Here is a 25244-nt window from a genome sequence, read left to right on the forward strand (position 1 = left end):
GAATGTTGGGCAAATGGCTGTCAGATGAAACTCAATCTCTATAGTTCACGGTGATGCATTCTGGTAGTCAAATAGGAGTAGGAGATGTAGAGTAAATGGTTGGGCACTAAGGAACGTTGATGAGCAGAGACCCTTGGGGTTCAAAGCCATAGTTCTCTGCATGTCACAACAGAGATTGATAGGGAGGTGAAGAAGGCATGATCTATATTTACCTATACAAGACCTACAGGATAGATATCCATCAGATTGAAAGAGTGCAGAAAGGAACTTAGTTGCAGGGAAAGGTTAAAATGATTAAGTCTTTATTCTCTGTAATGTAGAAGAATGTGGAGAGATCTGATAAAGGTATACAAAATGTTGATGGGTTTAGATGAAGTGAATTCAAGCAGGTTTTTTCCCCACTGAGGTTAGAACTAGAGGACATGGTTTGGTGGGAACATTAAGGGGAACTTTTTCGCGCAGAGTGGTGGGAGTGTAGAATGAGCTACTAGCTTAATTTGTGAATGCAGGCTCAATTATGACATTTAAGAAAATATTGGACAAGTACATGGATGGGAGGAGGTATTGGTGGATATAGTCCAGGTACAGATCACTGAGACTGGGCAGAATAATAGTGTGCTACAGACTAGAAGGGCTAAAGGGTCGGTTTTCATGCCATAGTGTGGGATATAGGTATATAAAAGTTTGAGTCTCATGTTGCAACTTTACAAAGACTGCTTAGTTTTCACTTGGAGTATTATGTACAGTTCTGATCACATGAGTAGAAAAGATTATTTTTGGCTGGGGAGCGTGCAGTGGACGTTAAGCAGGATATTGCCTGGATTGGTGGACTTCAGTTATGGGAGATGGCGAGAATTGATTAGGCGCAAAGGAGGCTGCAGAACAGAGGTGTTTAATATTGGAAAAGACTTAGAAAGGGTAGATGGTCAGAGTACTTTTATATGGTACGGATTATTACAAAAGAGGGCATAGGTTCACACTGAGATGAAGGAGATTTATAGGGAATGTGAAGGGTTTTTAGACAGAGAGGGGTTGAATATCTGGACCACAATACCAGAGGAAGTGCTGGAATCAAATGGAATCATAATGCTTCAGAGACATTCAGAAAGTCACTTAAATAAGCAAGGTACAGAAGGATACCAACCTAATGGACAAAACAGATGAGTGTATTGTCAAAAAGGTTAGCATGTACATAGGGACCTGTTTCTATGTTGTATAATTCTGATCTAAAAACAACTTTACCAAATACAAGATAAAGTTAGCATTGATTACTACTTACTAGACTCACATACCTGGAAATCCTTCATAACCAGGGCGACCTTGGTCTCCCAGAGGACCTGGTGGTCCATCATAACCTGGTAGGCCTACAGAACCGGGCTCCGTGGGAATGTTTCTAATTGGTGTTGGTTGCCCTTGGAAGCCCTTTGGTCCTGGATAGCCTATATGGAAAACAGTAATTGACTACATAAGGAATGAGAATAATAGATTAAAAAAAAACATTAAAGCAGAGCATTAACGTACCATATTGGAACAGGAAGAGCCAATTGGTTCTTCTATTCATTGAGATCCCAGCTGAACCACAGCAACATTGGTTTCCTGTGGAAGCTCAGTTCCCTCAGCACCCAAATGTCTGCTTATCAAGTGAACATTCACAATACCCCAGATCATCAAAGGATTCATAACCTCCTGAGTGATGAAGTTTCTCTTGACCTTAGTCCTCAATAGCGAACTTGGCATCCTCATTACAGGAGCGAGATCAATCAGCTCGTTGAGTGGTGTCGCAACAACAACCTTGCACTCAACGTCAGCATATCTAAGGAACTGACTGTGGACTTCAGGAAGGGGAAACCAGGAGAACACAAACCAGACCTCATTGAGGGGGTCAACAGTGGAGAAGATAAGGAACTTCAAATTCCTGGATGTTAACATCTCTGAAGACCTATCCTGGAGCCATCATGTTGATACAATCATAAAGATGGCCCACCATGGTGATATTTCTTTATCAATTTGAAACATAGAAACATAGAAGATAGGAGCAAGAGTAGGTCATTTGACCCTTTGAGCCTGCTCCGCCATTCAACGAGATCATGGCTGATCTTAAAGTTCATTACCCCGTCCCCGCCTTCTCTCCGTAACCTTTGAGATTTGGTATGTCACTAAAAAGTTGTAAATTTCTACAGGCATACCGTGAAGAGCATTCTGTCGGGTTGTATTACTGTGCCAATACACAGGACAACAAAATGCAACATCAGATTCTCCAAAATCCTCATTTATCCAAAAGAACTTTCAGAGCCGAACTGACCGGGGACGTTGGGCTCCCGGCACGAGTGGGGCCTCAATGGGGAGGTGTGGGTGATCAGCGATGGACAGCATTTTCTTTTTGGTGAGAAATAAACATTATTCCACTTGTTTGATGTGGTATAAACACTGTTACAAGTGATTTGCTGTTACTACTGGGCTGTTTTTAAAAAAATGACCGGTTCTCCAAAAAAACCATTTATCCAAAATGGGCCCGGTCCTGACCATTTTGGATAATTGAAGTTGTACTGTACTTACGGTTTGCACTTTTATCCTCTTGAGCTAATATTGAGCTGCAATCAATTAATATCAATTTGTAATTTATTCTGAAATGGAACAGAATGTTGGCTCACTGAAGTACTGAATTTCTGGTGCTTTTTGAAACTTTGCTGATACAGGGAGCCATTTCCAGCGAGAAAAGAACTGAGCGATTATATATTTACCTTTATGGCCGGGATCCCCCCTCCGTCCTTGGAAACCTGGATCACCAGAAGGACCATCTGTTCCTGGAAATCCAATTCTGCCTGATTCTGCCCTTTGACCTAAAACAAATGATTTTTATTACCTTGTATTTTAAAGTGGATTTATTGATACTACTTATCATATCCATATGCCAGGGTAAAGAACATCATTAGATTATGTGGCATTTTATGCAGGGCAGGGAAAGAGCATCAGAATTTGTGGTTCACATTGGAACCAACAACACTGGGAGGGCAGGAACTGAGCTCCTGCAGTGAAACCTTCAGAAGGAAGGGAAGGAAATTAAAAAGTAGAACTCTGAAATTGGTTATGCTGGATTATTTCCAATCATCTTCATTTGACCACGATAGAGAGTTTAGGTCCAGATTACAGTCTGGCTACCTCTGCTGCCATCTTTAAAGAGCAAATCTACCCCACATATCTGTTTCCTCTTCCATAATATTCTTTAGGGCCCTGCCATTAATGAGCAAGTCCTGCCCTGTTTCATGATTAGAAAGCATCATCAATAAGTATATCCATCAAAACATTTCTTGATCAATCTAGGATTGGTTTACAATTTAAAAAAAAATGAAAATACAGTTACAGTATGCAGCCACTCAAAATAAATTAATTCCTTCTCTCAATATTATATGATACCAAAAGATATTTTCAGTATGTCTCGAGCGGTAACTATCTGCATCCATTCTCTCATGCTCTGAAAGGGAGAAGGATTTATAAAAATCCTTGAGGTTGATGGTCATTGATGAACATGGAACACAGAATAGAGCGGGAAGAGGTCCTTCAGTATATGATGTCTCCACCATACATGATGCCAAATTAAATTATATATCTCTTTTGCCAACACATGGCCCACATCCCTCTATTTCCCTCCTGCTTCATGTGTTGATCATGTTATTATTGTGTCTGCTTCCACCACTCCTCCTGGGAGCCAGTTCCAGGTACCTGTGACTCAATGTTTTAAAAAAAAAATTGCCTTGCACATCTCCTTCCCCACCCCCACCATCACTTTAACTTGACTTTTTCCCCCCTCTGCCTCCAATACTCCAAAGGAAACAACCCAAGCTTTTCCAACCTCTCCTCAAAACTCATACCCTCTAACCTAGGCAACCTTCTGGTAAATCCTTTCCAAAGCCTCCACATGCTTCCTGAATTACCAGAATTACACACAATGAAGTAAGGTCACAAGTCGAGAGCCAAGTGAAATATGTAAACATTTAATCTTCAATGGATACTAAAGTGTCAAGTGGAACTAGGAATGTTAAATGGACAGAGGAATAAAGTTGCACTTCAATGCTTACCCTTTGGCCCTGGGGGACCTGGAAACCCTTGATTTCCTGGAGGTCCACTGCTTCCACGCATCCCCACTGGTCCCGGGCTTCCTGGAAACCCGGGGTCTCCGGGATCCCCTCGTTCATACCTGAAACCAGGAGACCCTGGAGGACCAGGAGGGCCCGGGCGACCTATAAAATATAAGAAAAAAAGCACAAATCTTAATTTGCATACATGATTTAGCATTCCCTATACATGACAGATAACTGCAGCGAGCAAGTTTTTTCAGATATAATTTTTAATTCTTCATGTAATTGTTATGTCAATGATGTGGCATAAATCATCCTAACAGTGTAGGAGCCCTTTGGCTCAAGGTTTTGTGCTGACCATTGGGTCCTCAAATATGGTCAAAGAAGTTTCCAAGGTCAAGGTATTTGAAGGCAGAAATGTAGGCAAAGCTTTAAAATGGTGTCATCTGGGACTTGGTGAGAGAGATCAATGCACTAATCCTGTAAATGCCCCAAACATGTCAGTTTAATCTGGGGGGAAATGAACTATGGAACATTAAGGAACAGAAATAGGCCCTTTGGCTCATCTAGTTTGTGCTGAACTATTATTCTGCCCTGCCCCAATGGCTTCCCCAGACCACAGGCAACCATACCTCTCACATCCATATACCTATCAGAATTTTTATTTTTAATGCCAAAATTGAATCTGCATTCAACAGTTCAGATGGCAACGTGTTCAACACTCTCACCACTCATTGAAGACGTTTCCCCAAATTTTCTCTTTTAACATTTCATCTTTCACCCTTAACCCATGTCCTCTAGTTCTTGCTAGTTTCAGATGATACTGGAGTGTGCGGTAGCAAGAAAGCCCTCTGTATTATCTACTGATGATTTTTTTAAAAAGTCTTTAATGTTTATCAAATTAAAAGTAATTTGAGTATTTTTCTTGTTCCTAATGCAGTAAAAGCTTCTCAGATTTTTTTTAGGAACTATCCACTGATTGGCCAATGTTTTCTGTTCTAGTCATCTGATCATTTGAAAGAGACACATGCTTAGACATTACATTTAAGAAGGCACGTGTGCTAGAAGAGGGAATGGAGAATGAGTCAAGAAACAAAGGCAAAGTTATGAAAGGCATAGATAAAATCGAGGTTATTAAGTTGTTTCCATTGGTGGGGAAGAATAGAACATAGTCTCAAGATGCAAGGTATTAGATTTAGGACAGAGAGGAGGAAGTACTGCAAAGGGTAGTGAATCTGTAGAATTTGCTGCTCATTAATGCAGTGGAGGAGACCTCAGTAAATATATTTAAGACAAGATTGGATAGATTTTTACAGATTTTTTTTTAAGGGATATGGGGAAAAGGCACTTAGGTGGAGATGGGCCAACCATCAAATTAGCCATGATCTCATTGAATGGCAGCGCAGGCCTGATGGCTGGATAGCCTACCCCTGCTCCTATTTCTTATACTCTTATGTTGTAGGGGAAAGGGACGGCATGGACGCAGCCTCTTGACCCTATGGATTTCTCTCAGGTGCTCTGGTTTATTTTTCTATTCCTTAGATGAGCTGGTAGGCTAATTGGCTCCTGTAATTTACCCATTATGGAGACAGATTGCACAAAATTCAGAAGACCATGAGACATAGGAGTAGATGTCCATGTCTTTCAACATTTGAAAAGAAAGGCATTTGTAGGGCTGGAAATGAGAGGAGGAGGAATGGAAATGGGAGGATTGATGTCTTGGGAGTAAGCATAGACCAAATGGTCTCCTCCTGGATCACTGTACGTCAGTAATACTGACCTCAAGGGGTCAGCAATGAATTGGAGGGTATGAATAGGCAACCCAATTATTGTGTGCTCCTGGCAGAGTAAACTAGGCACCAATGGAAATGATATTGGGTTTGTGCATGCTCACCAAAGGAAAATCCAGAGTGGGGTGTACAATGGAGTGGTCACGTTGGGGAGTAGTGATGGAAGAGTGAAATGTTGGTGTTAGGGAGCACGAGTTGCAAATGCTGAAGGCAGTGGTCGAGGCAGGTACAATTGAAAAGTTCAAAAATCTTTTGTCAAGCACATTGGATAGGAAAGGTTTTGAGGGATATGAGGCAAATGGGACAAGCTTAGGTTGACAACTTTGCTGGCATGGATCAGATATGGTGAAGGGTCTGTTTGCCTGCTGTAAAATCCTGACTGTGTAGCTACACAGGAAGAATTACAGATCAAAGCTACTGATTGTCTATCTTTAAAGAGCATCAAAGATGCAGAAAATAGCCCAACTTAACTTCAGGTTGATATTTCTCAGTCTTGCTTGCTTGCTCAAATTGGGCATCAATAAGCCTGCCTCTTCATCTTTTAATCTACTTTTTAAAACATAACTCAAAGCAAATTTTAATTTTTACTTTCAAATTCTAATGAGACTAAAAGGTGAGTCAAACACTAAGTCACAAAAAACACTAATTAATGCTGAGGCATTGTGATTGGAAGAGATTTTGTGACAAAATATAACCTTGCCTGCTTCACCATCGAATCCAGGTGGACCAGTATCACCTGGCCTCCCAGGAACGTCTGAAGGAACAGTAACACCCGGAGTTCCTGGCTTCCCTGGAAGCCCCAAAGGACCAGCGCGTCCTATAGAAACAGGAAATAACCACTGAGTCAATCAAGAGGTGTTTTTATGCCAGTGCCTCCTCTTTGAGGCCGGCTCCATCTGTGGACAAAAATCTGAACTTGCCATTTTACGAAGCAGCCCTAAAAGGCCGCTCCTGCACCACTTTTATGAAGAGCGGCACCTCGTTAGCATTCTCTGGAGCCGATGGAGGTGGGGCAACTAGTGCCGTTGTGCTGCCCTACAAAGTGACGTCATACACACGCATCGAGTGGGAAAGAGGCCTATGGCAGAATGACAACTGCAGAGCAGGTGATATTTTGTCTGAACTGTCAAGCAGCCAAACTTGCAGTTTTCATTCTCTGTATTTCTGTAAGCCAGCACCTTCCTCTCCTATTGTCCCTGAGTGGAATGAATTTCCTGTTTTGACCCAAGGATCTGAATGACCAATAACACAGGAATCCCACTGTCCTGTCAGGGAATCTCAGTTTACTTTCTGATACGTGTAATCCAACTCTTTTTAATGCTGTCATAATCTCCAAAAAGATGATAGCATGGTAGAATGGACACAAAATGGGGAATGTAGTTCAATCCTTCCAAATGCAAAACCATGCGTATCACCAGGAAGTGAAAACCAGGTTAAAAATCATACAAAATCTTGGGTGTCACCCTTGATGAAACCAAACATACCAAATACCTTCACAAGTGATTTCAATGGGCCAAACAGTGGTTTAATTTGTACAACTGGCCACCTGCAACCACCAGTCTCAACTGGCGAAAGAAGATGCGTATCTCGCAGATGTTTTTTTTTAAACCGTCGGTGTTACGCATGCACAAAATAGTGATGTTTAATGGTTGCTCTCAATTGAGTTATTTATAAATGTCTGTAAATGTTTAACGTTTGCTGTAGTTATGCCCAATCTAAATCTGGAACTGTAATCAAAATATCAAAGCCCTGAAAATTCAAGGTAACTAATTGCTGTGGAAATGGACGATAGGCAGTCTGGAAAAAAAATGCAGTTACACGTTTGTTATTCTGAATATTTTAACTGAGGATCAAAATCTGGAGAAAGCTGTTTATCTTTACATAGATGCATGAATATTTGTAATCCCCATTTCTATCCTCCAAAGTATTCTGTATGGAATTTAAACTGGAGGTGGGGGAGGGTGTGCTTAAAGGAGGAGAATTTTTTGAAGAGCTGTCTTAAATGTAATTGGGTCTGGTTGTGCGAGTGTGGTAGGATGAAGATTATTCCACGCTTTAATTGTACGGGGAAGAGTGAATTTCTGTCCACATCTGTCTTGGAAGATAGCTCTTCAAATTGGGTTGAGTGTAGGATTGGTTGTCTATATCGAGCTGGCAGATTTACACTCAAAAACTCGTTAGTTCCCGTCAGTGTATAAAATGAGGCGGGAGGGGGTGATGAAGACGTCAGTGACAGCCTGCTCACCGACTCGCCCTGTTACGTGGAAACCAATAACAAGAAAATTCCTAATTCGTGTTGTTATAACAACCCCTGGCCAAGGGAGCATCATTGAAACTATATGAATATTGTAGGTGGTCGAATGGTTTGAGCCAATAATTAACTAATGGATTTTTCAGGTCAGCACTGTCTCATTGGGCTTTCTGGCTCCGAAATGGTTTCTTGGGACCCAGAACAATTTCCCTCTGTTATGAATTTTAACAGATATTCACATTTTCAAAAGTGTGTTTAAATTGGTTGCAATTTTAGTGAAATTCTATGTGAGTAAAAAATAAACCCAGTCACTTTTTTACAGATGCCAAACATTTCGCTGAAAGAGATGGTGGGGCGCCCTCTTCAAGGGCAAAGAAACATCAAATGAACTGGTTTTTTTTGCCATGAATTCCTGTGATTTTTATGTTTTTTCCAATCTGATTATTGCAGATGATGGTGCTGGAATTCCCATTAATCTTGCCTCTTAAAACTTTTACCAGCAAGAATCAGGCACAGACCAGACCAACAGAGGGATCAGGCTGAAAGTTTCAGGCAGGACTTGAATCCTGAAACTTGCCAAGTCTGGTGACACTAGCATTAAGTTACTTGTTTACAGTGTACGGATGGCAGCAGCATTTAGTAACCATTCTTAATAGGCCTTGTAGAGCGCGTCGAAAGAACCAAAGACTTGTTGATCCAAACCAAGGCTTTTATTAACTAAAAGACTGGAGCGTATCACATGTAGGTTGACCAGTCCAGAATGACCTGGTCTGGCGAGGAGCAATCCTTTAAGACCTGCCAGTAGGCGTGGCTACGCTCTCAGCCAATCACAGTCATCCTACACGACCATCTGTACTATCACACCCTTGAATTATGGAGGCCCGTAGGCATCACCACGTTGATCAGTCTGAAATCACCTACAGGATCTTACCAGCTTTGCATTGTGTCAGCAAACAATGAGTTGCTGGAGGAACTCAGTGGATCAGGCAACATCCATGGGTAGAAATGGCCAATGTTCAGGGTCGGGATCCTTTCTTGAGAGTGCTTTCCGCTGAGTTCCTCCTTCAAATTATCATTTACTCAAGATTCTAGCATCTGCAGTTTTTGTGTTTCTCTCTTGCGTTAGGTCAATCCTTCTCTCCTATCCCAATAAGGCACACACAAGAAGGGCTGATATTGGCAAGAATGCTCACTGGCACAGTGCCAATGTTTTTATCCTGGGAGCTCTGACAGATTCAGCTACTTGATCATCTTCACTCTAGGAAAATAGGATCATTGGCTTTTGGATGTCCATCATGGTGCTCTGGTTGAAGCCCCTGACAGACATGTCTCTGGCCAGGGATGAACCAGGCCACTAATCGAATCTTATCAGCTTCCTCTGGGTTGGATTTGATAAAAATGCCCATGTTTATCCACTTGTTACCCTGCTATTTCTACAATAAATATATGATTATGCATGCTAAAGATTGGGAAATTGCCAAGACATGACCAGATAGATTATTAGCAGGTCAATTGGCGTATTGGGTTGGGTCAGATTGGGTGTGCAAAATATTATAAGCAAAAGCCATGAACATTTAAAAAAAATCCATATGCTAAAAACTGAAATTAAATGGAAAATATTGGAAAAACAACACCTGTGAAAAGAGGAACCTAGTTAAAATATCAATAATGTTGCACATGCTCAGGCGTGCATTGAGTTCCTATTGAATGGATTGGTTTAAAATGTATTCTTGAGAAGTTCACCAGTTGAAAAAAAATGCTGGACGTACGCAGTGGGTCAAGCAGCATCTGTGGAGTCAAAAGGTGCATCAACATTTTGGTTTGAGACTCTGATCCTTCAGCTGCAAGGTCTCTGCAACACAAGATCCCACAAGGCACCTAAATAATTGCAATCAATTTTCAAAATTACCTGGATCTCCTCGAACTCCTTTTGGTCCAGGATATCCTGATAATCCAGTTCCTGTGCCTGGCGAGCCCCTCTCACCCTTGAAACCTGGTAGACCAGGAGATCCTGGTAATGCTGCAAATGTAGTACCTGAAGAGTGGAATATTGGGAAGTAATTGCTCATTGGAGTTGATGACAGAGATTTCCTCAGTGTTGTTGCTGATCCAGTGCCATAGATTTACCAAGAGTAGGTCAGAAACCAAGAGGAAAAGACCAGGCAATAATTCAGGCTGATAGCTATCAGAATTTCCATCCTAACCTTTTCCATTTTGGCTTCATCTTTCCAAAGTAGAAGCAACAAAGCACCTTGATTACACAAGGACCAAGGGCTAAGAAATTATTCAACTAAAACAATTGAATTTAAATGTAGACTGTTACTCTACATGTCAATTTTATTTTTATTTGTTCATGGGATAATGGACATTAACAGCATAGCCAGAATTGATGTAAAAACACAGAAATGCTGGAGGAACTCGGCAGGTTTCACAGCCTCCATAGGAGGAAAAGAAATATTACTGACAATTTTTGGACTAAACCCTTTTTCAAGGAGCCGAATTAAATGGCTGGAGAGAAGGACAGAGAGAGGAGCACAGACCCACAAATAAAAGGTGATAATTGGACAATGGGGTCAGGAGAGGAAAGGAGAGCATTGATCAGGGAAAGGGATGCTTCTGTAAATGTAGTGCTAGAGGGAAGGAGAAACAGGGATAAATTTGGGGGGTGGGGGGAAGCTAATGGAAACTGGAGAAATTGAGTTTAATCTCATCTGGTTGGAGAATGGCCAGAATTGATCATCCATTGCCTTTGAACTGTGGAAGTATTTAAGGTTCAACCTTATTGATTGACCTGAAGTCACAGGCAGGCCAAACTTGGTTCGGACAACCAGTCTCCCATCAGCAATTTCACTCAAAGGCTCTATAACTGATTCTGACTTTAAATTCCAGGTTAATTAAGTTCTCCTGTTATACGTGATCTGAATTCATGTCTGTGGATCAATGATGGAGAAGACTCCGGATAATTAGCCTGAGAACTGAATCACTGATTCCATATGATTCCATACCTGCTCTCTGGTGAAAGCTGGTCAAGAGGGCCGTTAACATTACTCATGGAAATTATCTTTTGAAAATGGGAGAGAGAAATGGCCACATCTATTTTTATTCCTTTACTTGTGGGAGCAGAAGGAAATCTACTTCAAAAAATGGTCAGGGCTTCTCCCTGTCCTCTGCATCCTTCCCATTTCTGAAATATTCTCAAATTTTGGTGCTCAAGACTTCTTTAGAGAGCTGGTACCTGTAAACCTGGGCCTTGGTGACTCCTCCTGTCCCTTGAACATACTCTCTGGCCCCTTTTAGTGGGTGGTTGATTAGAAGGGATACACAAGCAAAATATCGAAGTGGATCCTTCTACCGTTCTGCTTGCGATTGTCCCCCAGCTTGGCCTGAGGCAATGGTGAAAGGCAGTTTGGATCAATATTGCAATCGGCCCCTACGATAGCTTCAGATCCCCAATTACATTGTTGAAATGTATCCCTAATGATAGTTCAAGTTGTTAAAATTTTCCACCCGTGGAAGATTAGTGGGACCAGGGTGAGCAATTTTATCGTCCATTTAACTTCTGCCAAATAAACAAAATTAAAAACTATCTCAAGGTATGTGATTTGGAATGCTATTATCCAACATGCAAAACCTAACTCTGGATTTCCCAAAGATCGGAACTCGGCAAGTCCTTCATAGGAACACCTGATCCTGGTAAAGGGTTCATATAATAGTCGAGCATCTTAATCCCAAATAGACTATCACAGAGCTCCTATTGACAAATACCTGGTGTTCCTGGTGGACCTTTTGGTCCAGGCAATCCATTCAAACCATCTAGCCCTGGAGAACCTGGGAATCCTGGTAATATAAAAATAACCATTACTCTTGATTGCAAGCACCGAGTTGAACAACGTAAGCTAATGTTAACATTCAGAATCGCAATTTGCAGAAAGAATAATTGTCACCTTGATGGCAGCGAAAGAGAGTTTGGATATCCCAGTAAAGGCTCAGAAATATTCAAGATTAGCAGAATTATGTCAAGATTGTATGACTTAATGTAAGATATAGATTAGTTCAATATAATTTTTACATCAGTTATACCTTAGAATGAAATCAAATAATTCAGCTCAATGTTTTAGATGTGGGTTAGAGGTGAGGACCTTCCTACATTCAACATGGTCAGTTTTGGATAGATTTAGGACACTTTTTAAAAACCGGTTACTGATGTGGTGTTTCTGTAAAATCCAGATCTAATTTTATTGGGGAATATACAAGGGACGAGGCATATATTAAAATGATCAATATAACAAATGGAATTCATTAAAATTGCATTAGCAGTGGCATGAAAAGATATAGCAATTACTTGGAAATCTGATTCTTCTTTAGTTATGGAAAGGTGGAATGTGGAAATCCAGAGCTGTATTCCTTTAAAGAAAATTACATATAATTTGAGAAATAAATATGGTATATTTATGCAAATATTGGGCATTAACATGTAATAGCTTTTTTTTCTTTCTCTTCTTCCACCTGAGTCCTGCAGAATTCCTCTCAAAACTGATTGTTAGTGAGATCGGTAAATGTTTTATGTGCGACTTCTTGTGCATCTCAAGAGTAATTTTTGAAGATTATTCTTTTTTTTCCTCTTTGTAGGGTATGTTATAATGTACTTTTAACAATTTTCTATGGGGTTGGGAAAAGGGGATGCAATGTAGTGTGATTTTCGAATTTTATTTTGTTGTTGTATTTATTAATCTTCAACTACTTGTATGGAAAATCTTAAACATTTTAAAAGAAGAAAAGTTCAACATCTTTAAAACTGGAATCTAAGAAATTATTTCTTATTGTTCAGAGAAGAGCAATGAGGGGACCCAGGGGGGTGAACTGGAAAGGTTGTAATTATTATATATTGACAGTGTCACATTTTAATGGGCTGGGCAGGGAACTGTTGATGGTTAATTTAGGAGGAATGCAAAAATTAATTGAATGAAACATGAAGTGCATTGTTCAATATGCTTGGAGGAGGACAAATGGACCAAACTGTTCTTTCATATCATAACACCAAAGAAATAGAAGCAGGACTAAACCATTTGCCACCTCATGCCTGCACCACAGTTCAGTAAGAGTATGGCTAATCTTTTCTTCTCTGTGTCACCTTCTTGTACTAATCCCCATAACCATTGATTCTCTAAATACCCATCGATCTCTTTCTCGAATATAGTGACTGAATTTCTATACCCTTTAAATAGACAATTTCAAAGATTCATTTTCCTTTGGATGAAGTAATTTCTTATCATCTCATTCTGAAATTAGATAGTGACTCCTCAACCAGGAAAAAAAAATCATTCCCGCAGCTATCCTATTAAACTGTTATCAAAAGGTTGTATGTTTCAATAGCCCTTTTTCCACTGGAACCTTATCCCAGGAATTAACAGAAAAAGAAAACTGCCAGCACGCCAGTGTCACACCAGGGATTAACCACCTCGACCCCTACTCATATCCCCAGCATTTGCTGATAAAACCAGTGGAAAAGGGACCGCAGAAAATCACCGGTTTCCAGTTGAAGGTCGAACACTCCGATCCCCGGGGATGAGTGTGTTCAGTGGAAAAGCAATTAATGTCTCTGTTAAAGGTGCCCCAGTGGAAATGGCACAAAAGGCTTCTTATCCCGGGACACTGCACGGCCAATTAACTGGGATGCCAGTGGAAAAGGGGCTAATGAGACATGATTATGTCTCATGAAATGCCTTCCGACATTTACCCAGTTCTTCTGTTCAGACCCTAACTCTCGAAAGTCATAGCAAGTACCTTTCTGCCCTGGTGAACTATATTGGGATGGTCGTCCTGCAGGACCTGGACGTCCTCGAGATCCTTGGTAGCCTGGAGACCCTGGAGGTCCAGGACGCCCTGGAGAACCTAAGTAGAGAACAAAAGAAAATCGCTTGATGTGATAATTGTGATGTTTCTTAAACTAAGCGTGACTACGCCTTGAAATGAAACTGGTAAAAGGTGAGTCTTAGGGAACTGCCTATGTACACCCTTAGAGAAGGCACTTCCCAGTGTTAGAACAAAAGAACTAAGAGTAAGAGGAGGACATCTGGCCCATTGAGCCTGTTCTGCCATTTAATAAAATCATGGCCATGGACCCAGCTCAACCTACCTGCTTTTCCCCATAACCCTCAATTCCCTTCCTATGCAGACATCTTTCTAACTCTGCCTTAAATATATTTAATGAGGCAGGTCACTACTCTCTGGAGAAAAGTGTTCCTCCACATCACTGTCTTAAATCCATTCTCCCCTGAATCTTAAGGCTATGTCCCCAAGTTCTAGTCTCATCTACCATTAGAAATAACTTTCTTGCCTCAATCTTATCTCTCCCTTTCATTGTGTTGAATAACTTGTACTGGTGATTTACAGCTCCTTCCAGACCTCACCCATACTAAACAGAGGAGGTCCATCTGCTCAGGCTTGGGGGGAGGGGTGGAATACACACCGCAGATGCTGGAAATCAGTATCTGAAATAAAGACAGAAAGCACAATCAAAGTGATTTTTTTCAAGGTTCCTTTATGGTCATATAATAAAACAGAGATGTGATATGACACAAACTTTCCTGTAGTCTATCGAAAGCAGACAAAGGCTCACTATCAGCAGAAATTTCCCACTACCCCTTGTAGCCAGAGAAAGAGAAGCAAAAAGAGAGACTTCCCAAAGTCACTGAGTGGCTTCTCCTCCAGCAGCCTCGGCACCAGAGAGTGAATATTGAGTTGATATTCAGAGAATCAAGTTGAGCTCCAGATGCACACCTCTGATAAGGTAGGGAACCCTCCAGTTCCCTTTTGCATTCCGGTTCTGATACCCAGTTCCCCTTCAGTCTCTCTCTAGCAGTCTACAGCCTGGTATGAGTCCTTTGACCGCGGTCTCCCACGGCCTGTGTGGGTTCTTTGCCTCAAGCCACTAACAGCCCACTGCCTGTATGTTCTTCAGCCTCAAAACCCCTTGCTGGTCTGCTGCTGTGGTCACTGTCTCGCAAGGTCATCTCCTCTGCTTCTCCCTCTCAAACAGATTCCCTGAGGCAGTCCTATGCTTGCCTGGAGTCTGCAACCCCTCATGGCCACTGCTGATCATAGGCGCTGCCATCTGGAGCAGACCCCAAGGTCATGGGATTTAAAAAACCCAGCAGCTCTTTCACTGGGCCATATAAAGCCTGTATAAAGCCGACGACAGTCTGACTGGACAGTTGGACCCAGCAGGACAACTCTGAGACATGGCTCCATGCTTTCCGCAGGTCTGCACCAGTGTCAGAGCTGCCATTACACCTCTGACAGCTCCACCATTTAAAAAACAATCTTCTCTATCAACATTGTCTTATTTTCCACATTTCTGGCTAATGCTATCTGATGTTGTGAATGCAGGCTTGATAGTGTGTTTTAAAAATAAATTGGACAGGCTTGAAGGGTTACGGAATGGAAGCAGGCCAGTGGGACTAGGGAGATGATGGTCGGCACAGACCAGAGGGGCCAAATGACCTGTTTTGTGTGCTGTAGCATTCTAATGTGGAGAGTGAGTGAAAGAACAAGGTAACATTTCAGGCAAATAACATTTCAAAATTAATTGTTTTGAAAATAGTTTCTATATCTCTTTCCAAAAGCACGGCTTGACCTGCTGAATATTTGCTGCATTTTCCAGCTTTCACCTCCTCTTCAGTGATGGCATCAAATAAGGAAGGTGAAGTCAGGACAACATGTATAGAAAGTTCTTCAGAGAATGTCGTTCCACACTGATTGAAGAACCTCTTGTATCTTACACCAAAGTTAACTCTCACCTCCGAGATATTCTCTTTGTCTTATTCTTTCACCCCAACATTAACAGCAGCTTGAAATTATCTGATGTTCTCTTCCTTCTGGTTCTGATGGAGAAACCATATCCTTTTTTACCTTTCCACAGATGTTGCCAAGAGTCTCTGAATTTAATTTGGGACCGTCTATGACCCTGCCCATGTGTAGTGACATGGAGATTCTAATTTGAAGGGATAATATGCACGAGTTTATTTCTATGATGTATCTCCTATTCCAAAGCTGGGCTTACATAAGGCAAGGGTAAGGTGGAAGACAGACTTGGGCACAACAATCCACAACAAACCCGTCGGGAGAGCAGTTATTAATGCCAGGTACATGTTGGGGCAATATAATTTCTTGCATCAGCTGTACCTCACACCACTATTAAATTCATAAATCCAAACAAGAAATATTGAAAATGTGTATTAGGTATGGATATTAGAATCTTTATCCATTCAACCTGACTGTGTACCAAGGTGAGATCCTTCTGGGAGGACCTTCTGAAAAAATTTACAAAGGTGGATTTTCCACCAGTTCCAGAATTGTACCTTCTGGACGCGTTTTTTAAACTATCCAAGTATCAAATTCAGTTGGTGAAGGTCGTCTTGTTGATAGCCAGGAAGTGTATAGCGGTCACATGGAAGTCCGACTCCCACATAAACATTACACGATGGAGTACGGGGATGCAGAGTTGTATTCCCCTGGTGAAAATCATGTATAATTTTGAGGAGGAAATATGACATATTTGTTGGGATATGACAACCTTAACGGCAACATTTAGATACACAGATACAGTTACATCCCTTCTATACAGAAGAAAGGTAAAAAAATCTGTACTGAAATGACAGATCAATGAAGTGGGTTGGGGCACAGTGACAAGCTCTTGTTTTGCTATCTTTTTCATTTTACTTTACGTTACTCTGGGTTTATATTTGGTTCCTTTAAGGATCGGTGACTCTAGATTTTTGGTTCTTTAATTTACATCTTTTCCTTCTGATATTAGGATATGGGTGGGGGGGGGGCGTAGAAGGGCTCTGAATGTAATATATCGTTGTTGAGAAGGATTGAGTTGTTGAATTTTGGATTTGTGAGAATCTTAGAAAATCAAAAATAAAATATTTTTTAAAAAGTCTCTAAGATTTCTCTCTTTTTAATCCAGTACTTGTAGCTTTATGATAGGCAACAGCATGTGCTCTGTATGTGCACTACTGCTTGGTGCTTTTGATCATCCCATATGTGCTCCCAATTAGATGCCTCGGATTAATGGAGCTACTTGCCGTAGATTTCATGAAAAGAACTATATTTTAAAACAACTTCCCTGCTCATAGAACAATCTGCACGCTGATGTTCTTTCCTGAAGATCATAATCCTTCTCGTTCTTGGTCAAGGGCAACGAGAGTAAGTATATTTCACAGCAGGTAGAAATGGAATGAGATTCAATTGAGCCATTTAAAAACATGATACTGATTCAGAGCTAAGGGGCGAATGACCTCGTTCTATTGTGCTTTAACATTTATACCAGGCTTTGTAGATTCTCACCTGGGTAACCCTGTCCACCTCGTTCTCCTGGAAGTCCTTTGATTCCATTGATTGCAGGTCTACCAGGCAAACCAGGATCACCAGGCAAGCCATCTTGCCCTCTTCTACCTGATAATAGGTAAAGACTTAGTGAACAGTACAGATAGAGTTCAAAATACAAAGACCTTCCAAATGACTGAATGGAATAAAGTGATACCATTAAAATAAGTTATTGTCTATTAGTTGCATCTAATGGACTTGTATTGACAAGCAAAGAGGTCCAAGATGAATTTTTCCAATGTCTCCCATGCTAATCCTGTCTTAATTATTGTTCTAATTTTGATCTGATCACCTGATCTTTCTTTCATCCCAGCAGGTTATTTGGATAGAATGTATCTTCAGATACATGGCATGCAGGCCATATAGCCGCAACCACTGGAATGATCAAGAAGCATCACAACCTTTGGTGTGACTCATGGACTAACTGCCAGCTCTGCAGAACATGTGTTGCTCCTCTTTAATTCAACTGCAGGGAAGATAATGGAAAGATATTCATCTATTAGATGACTCCAATGGAACCAAATGTGGGACATGAATACAATCCTTAGGTGATCAGTGTCAGCCACAAAGGACAAACTGTTCCTCTACTTCATCAAGTAAATATGTGATCTATCGCCTCCCCCTTGTCTTCTCCCCCCACCCCCTTCTCATCAACCCCGTCCATCGCATTCTTCATATCCCTCCAGCACATCTTTGAAACAAGGATAACTGGATAATGGGTTTCTCTGCAGGAGATGCTCACAAGTCCGTTCAAGGCAGTTGCTGCTCCACTTACATACGTATGTACATTCCTGTCCACAAATAGTATATGTGAGCAAAATCTCGTGCACCCACGCACATGCCCATGGGAAAACTGATTCTGCAGAAACCAAGAGTCAAAAGACTTTGCCTGAATTTTCCCTATTTTATTCAGAAAGTGATAGGATTCTCTGATGCCAAGATTCCCTTAGACAATCTTGAGCAGCAATCAAGCATATGGGCTTCCTATCCTGTGTCAGGTAGCAAGTCCCTCATTAAGAGTCTAGCACTATCAAGCAGCTCTAGTCTGGGCCTCTGAAAAGGCTGGTATCATGAAACACAAGCCACACTTCCTGCCAAACAATTGAAGCATCTATGCCAGTGGTATAAAAGAAGTGGCTCCAATGTTTGAGAAGGGAAAGCTTTTAATATGAATTTGAAGTCCCAGTGTGCTCTTAAGACCAAAAAAGGAAATGCTGATCCTTCCCCTACATTTCTAGCTTATACCCAAGCCATGATTGTTTCTGATTTTTTTCCCCTCAGTGACCATCCCTGTGGAAATCAGCCGACTGGGAGATTCACCTACAAAATAGATTTGAGGGCTTAGCCCCAGCACAACCAGGCAAGTGAGGCACACACCCTCTAGATCTTTGTTAAAATTCATGATCCAACCTCAAAAGGACAGTCTTGTTCTTGGCAATCTGTATTTCCAAATTGGCAAATATTCTGGGGAAAAAAACAATACAATAAAACCTCCCATATCTGGCACCTTTGGGGATTAACAGAGACCAGATGAGATTGCGTACTGTGAACTAATGTCAAGGTGTGCCAATTTTAAACCTGAATTTTTTGCGCCGGTTGCTTGAATTCCAGATAACAGGTTTTACTGTACATATTTTATGAAACGTGGAAAGAGAAGAACCCTGTGAAAGAAAACTCTACTTGTCTCACCTGAGAATCCTGGGTCTCCTCGAGCTCCCTTTGGTCCTTCAAAACCTGTCACTACAACAACATCACCGGGCTCACCTGTGAGGTGAAGAGATAACATCATGGCAGTAACACATTCATTATGTGAACCTCATATTTTTAACAAGCATTTCACTCATCTTGCAAACCTCTACATGACCAACTTCATTTTTCAAGGAAAATGCCATGTTTTCTAACCTCTATCATTCCTAGTAAATTTTCTTGATGCCATTTCCAGTGTGTAGACACCCTAATGTTTCACTGCACAATAACCCAGTTATTAATTTGTAATGTTTTAGGATAATAATTTTGCTTTTACTATGTCTCTGTTCATTAAAAATTGGCAATTTCTGTCAACATCAATGGTACATAGGTTTGACACCATTCTACTGAGCTTGTGATCTCACTCAGTGGAGATTCAAATATTTATACACAAAAGTGCTGGAGAAACTCAACAGGTCTCGCAGCATCAATAAGAGGCAAAGATAATGGAACCAGCGTTTTGGGCCTGAGCCCTTCATCAAGGTGTGAGCACACCTGAATGAGAAGATGGTGGGAGGATGGAAGAAGGGGCTGGGAGGGGCACAGGCCAACAGCCAAGAGGCCATGGATGGGGGGATGAGGGGTAGCTTTGTGAATGCAGAGCTGGAAATACAATCTCAGTGCTTGCAGACTTTCTTCCTTTAATTCATAGATTAGAATTCCGAGCTTTCAAATTAAAAGGAAGTTGACACCGTTGTACTTCTCTCAAATTCCCAGGGTTTATGTTAAATTTAATAATTTTTTTTTAAATCTGCAGATCTTTGCAACAATTTTGGTAGGCTTTCAAATGACCAAATCAGGGTGCCCTTGGCATTGCCAGAGGAATAAGGGGAGATTACTGGCAACCCTACCTTTGGGACCTGGGAGACCAGTTTCACCAGGAAATCCAGGAGGACCAGGCAATCCATCATTTCCCTGTGAAGATCAAAATCCACATGATGTAAACATGATTCCACATTCAGGAAGGCTCCCTGCAATCACAATCTCTAAATTTGGACATACAGCATGGTAATGGGCCCTTCCGCCCAAACATACCAATTAACCGGCAAACCCCATATTTATTTGGAGTGTTGGAGGAAACTGGAATACCCAGAGGAAAACCACGCTAGAGGACACAGAGAGAACATACAAACTCCTTATAGTCAGCACCGGATTCAAACCCATGTCGCTGGTCGTGGAATAACGTTGCACTAACCATGTTGCCCAATTTGGATGAGGGGATATTGTAACATTTCTAGGTTTGTTTTTGATCTGAAAATTATCATCTGATAGTAGATATCTGATGTATGATCATTAATGAACTTGAACTCGATACAAAGCTGGTGAGCGGTCCAGACTGTGAAAAGGACACCCAGTAGCTTCAGTGGGAAATGGGCAGTTTAATTGAAAGAGGTAAAGACGTGGCAGATAAACATAATATGAAATAGGTCAAGATGTCCATCTCAGAGGGAAGAAAAATAGTATTTTTCAAATTATGAAAGCTTAAAATGTTTAGTGTTCTGAGGTGCCTGGGTATCCTTAAAGAGAAATCATGGCAAGATAACATTTAAGCACAGAAAGCATTTTGGAAGAGAAATTGTACGTTGGTTTTCATTGCAATGAGACCTACATACAATAGAGAAAATGTCTTGTTCCTGGGACCTTGCACTAAAACAATCCCAGCCAATACTGGGAAAGTTCTTAAATATGCCCTGCTTATAGAACTATTGTAGTTACAGCCTTTTGCAATCTGCCTACATATCTGTTCTTTTTCCACTGACTATTGAGATGCCCATAGTTTAACTCATCAACAAGTTTGCCCCTTTCATATTTCTAAATATGATGGCACAGTTAGTGCGAAGATATTACTGTGCAGGTGACCTGGGTTTCAATTGGCCCTGTCTGTAAGTAGTTTGTACCATATCCCTGTGACATGCATGTATTTTCCTCCCATCCTCCAAAAAAATGTATGGGATTGTAGGTTAATTAGGTGGCATGGGATTTAATGGCCGGAATCAGCTTCTACTGTATTGTAAATTTAAAAATTTTTAAATATACCCATACAGTGTCATTGGCCCATCCTCCAGGGCATCATCCAAGAGTACTGCCATTATGCTCTCCTTGATCAGTCACAAACCACGATGCCCACACACCAGAAACATCTGTTCCTTGGGACATTGAGGTACCAATCTTGTGCTTCTGTGAATGTACCAATATTATAATCCCATGCATTGATCTGCACTTGGCTCAGTCTTACCTGTGAGGCACCTTACATTAAATACATTTAAGCCTGCTGACCATCTTGTCTCTGTCTGAAGGAGGTGAAACATTAGGGGCATTTTCTTAGACAAACACATGGATGAAAGAAAAATAGTGGGTTACGAAGTAGGAAGGGTTTAGAATTTTTTGGAACAAATATATAGGTTGGGACAACATTGAGGGCTGAAGGGCCTATATTGTTCTATATACAGGGACCTGACAAGACAATGTCTGGAATATTGTGTGGAGGAAGATGTACCTGCATCAGATTGATTTCTATTGAAACTTTGCTGGGGAATATCAAGGAGAATTTCTTCATCTCCTCCAGTTCCATTAAGCAACTTGGTCTATACTCATTTGGCCTTTATAAATATCTGTTTAACAGAGAAGTAATTAATCAAAGTAATAATCAGTGATCAAGACTCTTACCTTTTCTCCATTCATTCCAGGGAACCCAAAAATACCAGGGGAGCCTTTTGGCCCTGGTCGCCCCAGTGCTGCAGGAGCACCTGGAATCCCAAAATCCCCAGGTCTCCCTTTCTCACGTCCTGGGAGACCTCTCAAACCTGGCAAGCCACTCGAGCCAGGTGGTCCTGGAAACCCCTTATCGCCTATGGAAAAACAAAGACGGGAATGTGAAAATTAACCCATGAAGCTGGCCTAACCTCTTCAGCCCATTGGTGAATGAGATGGCAACTGGCTGTAAAAGTGGGCTTATGAAAAAGATTACCTTGATATTCCAAAGATGGTAGTGCGGCTGTTGGAGTGGACTTGGGAACCATGCAGACTCACCTTCCAACATTGTTCTGTGAGGTCCTGCTGCCTGATCATTTTGGCCAACAGCCCATACAAGTTTAAATTGCCTGTCGAATGTTCTGGCTGCATTTCTGTTTATATCTGAGAACCAACAGAGGTCTGTGGCCTAGATGGAGGCTCCCAAGCTTGGCAGCTCAGACCTCAAGCTATAAGGGTTGTGGGGTCTGAGAGGGGCAGTGGGCTGACTAAGGGCACCAGAATGGGAGACCTCCTTTCCCGCACCACCAAGGGGAAAGAATAAGCTTGAGTGAGTATCCTACAGGGTAGGAGACCACAGCAGCAGACTAGTGAGGGGCTTAAGGACTTCCATCAGGTCGGAGGCTGCTGTAATCCAGCTCTTGGAAACCAGGCATCGGGACAAGGATTCATGAGGGTGCCGATGGCGAGCAGGGATCCTGAAGGGTCTTGGGCATTAACAGCTTCTTTATCATATCAGAGGTTCAGAACCAGAGACCAAGTTGGGTGACTTGAACGCCTGGAGCTCAATGCTCGGAATGGTCAAAGTGGCCGTGGAGATTACAGGGGCGCAGGAGGTTGCAGCATTGGAGGAGGTTGGATTCATCTACACTCGATGTCTGTGAAAGGACTCCCTTTCTTCTCTCTCTCTCCTTGGTAGGGGTGCTGGACTGGTGACACCTCATTGTGTGCCTTTACGGGCAAACAAAAGTAAACAAATTTTGTGTAATTATGTACATGATCATAAAAAAACCTTTAACCTTGTTCTGGCTTTGATCCCAATGGTTTCAACTCATTTCAAAAGATCATTTCTGTTCAGAATTCCACAATCTTTTGCACCGTTTGCATGAAATGTTTTTGATTTTAATTACATACAGCCAGTAATTGGTATCTTTAGTTATGTATATACAAACTCAAAAAACTATAATTTATTAACAGCCCAGTTAAAATGTTCAGATTTCTGCCAAACAAAAACAAAACAATAATGATCACCTTCGCTTACATTGTAGGGGATTATGACTGGAGTTCTGACAGCTAAAATTTGCTTGAAATAATATTATAGAGTCTAAATAACAGCCTGGGATTTTGATTCCATCAACATGTTATCATTGACTTTAAAGTATTTCATTTTACAAATTCATTGTCTCATTTTGAAATAATATATAGTTATCCATTTCAATTGTAATAACAGAACTTAAAATTGGTGTGCAATTTAGATAATTTACTCCCAGTATTTCTTATAAATAATCGCTTGCTTTGCGTTGATCTACTCAGAGAGCTGAGTACCAATCTGGGCCCAAGCATGACTCTCATTCCCCATCACCTATTTTTATGGACTAGCTCATTAATACCTGCTTCATTCCACCCACACCCCCCCCCCCCACTCCCTCAGCCCATCACCAATATTGTGGTTCATCCAAAATAAAAATGGTCAAAACCCGCGGCCTTGGACTCAGGTGAACAAACCTTGGATATTTCTGGATGGTACATCTGTATCACCAAGGATAAGCCAATATTATAAATGCATATCAGTATCTTAGGGAAGACCGTGGATCCCAGCATTGGTGCCAGCCCTGGATGGAGTTTCACTCAAGAAAGTTTGGATAGAAAGTCACAGCCACAATTGTATTGAGTGGTGGAGCAGGCTCGATGGGCCAGTTGGTCCACTCCTGCTTCTATTTCACTCTCAGATGTCACCTAATCTTAATTCTTCCGGCATTTTCATTACAGCAATCCACTCCCCTCCATCCTCATTCTACTCGAGGAACAAAACTGCTACTCAGGTTTTTGACCTAACAACCAGAAGCAAATCCTTCTCAGCCCACCTGAGACCCTCATCAGCTCACCTCTTGTTGTTTTCCATGCATGGATCAAGCCATCATGACGTGACACAAGGCAAGCAGTAGAAAGTTCGCACATGCCAGTAAGCCTGCTGTTGCTCATTGGTTATTTTGACTGACCAATTAGTGTTTGGATATCAAAAAAGAACCACAAATGCTAGAAATCTGAAATAATTGTCAATGCTGGGAGAAAAAAAACTCAACTGATTGGGCAGCATCTAAAGAAAGGTTTCAGGTCTGCAGAGTTTGCTCCAGGAGAACATACAACTCTTGCCCTCACCCCCACACCATTATCATTTTGAAGACTGGAAAGAAGCAGGATTTGGTCAGGTCACACTGTGACATTAATTTAAAATATTCCAGCAAGTCAACCATGGTAGAAAAGATTTTCATGCAACCAGGCCTTAAAATACAGTTCTACATTCTACTTGATGGCTAATTTTGTGAAGTTTATTCCTGATGAGTGAGACAAGCCTATGGGTTTTAGTGTTCAGGATTCTGCAGGACATTTTCCCCTCACCCAATTCCAGCCTCGCCAGTCAAAGGACCCCAATTACTATTTATTGATGAAATATCATTTTTAACTTTTCGACCAGAACCAAAGAAAGGGAAGTGCTCCCCACATCTCACGACGCAGTTGTTACACTTGTTTCACCCCATATCCAACTTGACACCTTCCATCCTAATCTTCCCTGAGGATCTCTGGCTCAAGCAGGCACAGCAAGATTCAACTCAGTCCCTGAGTCACGTGGATGAGACCTAGGCTGTCATGTTGGGGTTTCTAAGGCCTCTCTGTTCACTTTGGTGTTCCCTGCTCCCACTATCCTTACATTAATGGTAGGTCCAGACGATACCAATAATGAACAAAATTTGTCAAAGGCACTTAGAAGCATATTTATACATGGCTTTGTCCCTAAAATAGTAAATCATAATTGCGCCTGATTTCAAATGAAGAGACATTACCTCGAGGGCCAGGAAATCCTGGAACACCAGGGGGCCCAGCATCGCCTCTTGGTCCCACTGAAAATTCTCCAGTTGATATTCCAGGCCGTCCTCTGGTACCTCTATCACCTAAGGAAGAAAAAAAATGGCCTGTGAACATTCTTTATAATAATTAAAGGCATTCATTGAATTGATTCAT

The 25244-nt window shown here is 41.4% G+C and overlaps 2 protein-coding genes across 10 annotated transcripts in view; one reads left to right on the forward strand and one right to left on the reverse strand.

The window, feature by feature from the left end:
* Nucleotides 1–22947, forward strand: part of LOC138740299 (ectodysplasin-A-like) — a 126736-nt gene extending 103789 nt beyond the window's left edge. For 3 of the 5 annotated variants that reach the window (XM_069892761.1, XM_069892762.1, XM_069892764.1), the window contains exon 8: nt 17824–22947. In XM_069892761.1, coding sequence (XP_069748862.1) covers nt 17824–17919 — 96 coding nt within the window. In that variant the 3' untranslated portion in view covers nt 17920–22947. Of the gene's footprint in view, nt 1–17820 lie in introns of all 5 variants that reach the window. The other 2 variants (XR_011342810.1, XM_069892760.1) reach the window with 2 other exon arrangements.
* Nucleotides 1–25244, reverse strand: part of col4a6 (collagen, type IV, alpha 6) — a 350543-nt gene that overhangs the window by 15885 nt on the left and 309414 nt on the right. For 4 of the 5 annotated variants that reach the window (XM_069892746.1, XM_069892748.1, XM_069892749.1 and 1 more), the window contains 12 exons: nt 25067–25174; nt 21921–22102; nt 20105–20168; nt 19197–19271; nt 17469–17576; nt 13902–14009; nt 11883–11954; nt 10027–10152; nt 6567–6683; nt 4077–4238; nt 2742–2840; nt 1293–1439 (listed from right to left, as the gene is read on the reverse strand). In XM_069892746.1, coding sequence (XP_069748847.1) covers nt 1293–1439; nt 2742–2840; nt 4077–4238; nt 6567–6683; nt 10027–10152; nt 11883–11954; nt 13902–14009; nt 17469–17576; nt 19197–19271; nt 20105–20168; nt 21921–22102; nt 25067–25174 — 1368 coding nt within the window. Of the gene's footprint in view, nt 1–1292; nt 1440–2741; nt 2841–4076; nt 4239–6336; nt 6413–6566; nt 6684–10026; nt 10153–11882; nt 11955–13901; nt 14010–17468; nt 17577–19196; nt 19272–20104; nt 20169–21920; nt 22103–25066; nt 25175–25244 lie in introns of those variants that run through there. The other variant, XM_069892750.1, reaches the window with a different exon arrangement.

The sequence above is a fragment of the Narcine bancroftii genome, chromosome 8 (assembly GCF_036971445.1).
Source record: "Narcine bancroftii isolate sNarBan1 chromosome 8, sNarBan1.hap1, whole genome shotgun sequence".
NCBI classification, from domain to species: Eukaryota; Metazoa; Chordata; class Chondrichthyes; order Torpediniformes; family Narcinidae; genus Narcine; species Narcine bancroftii.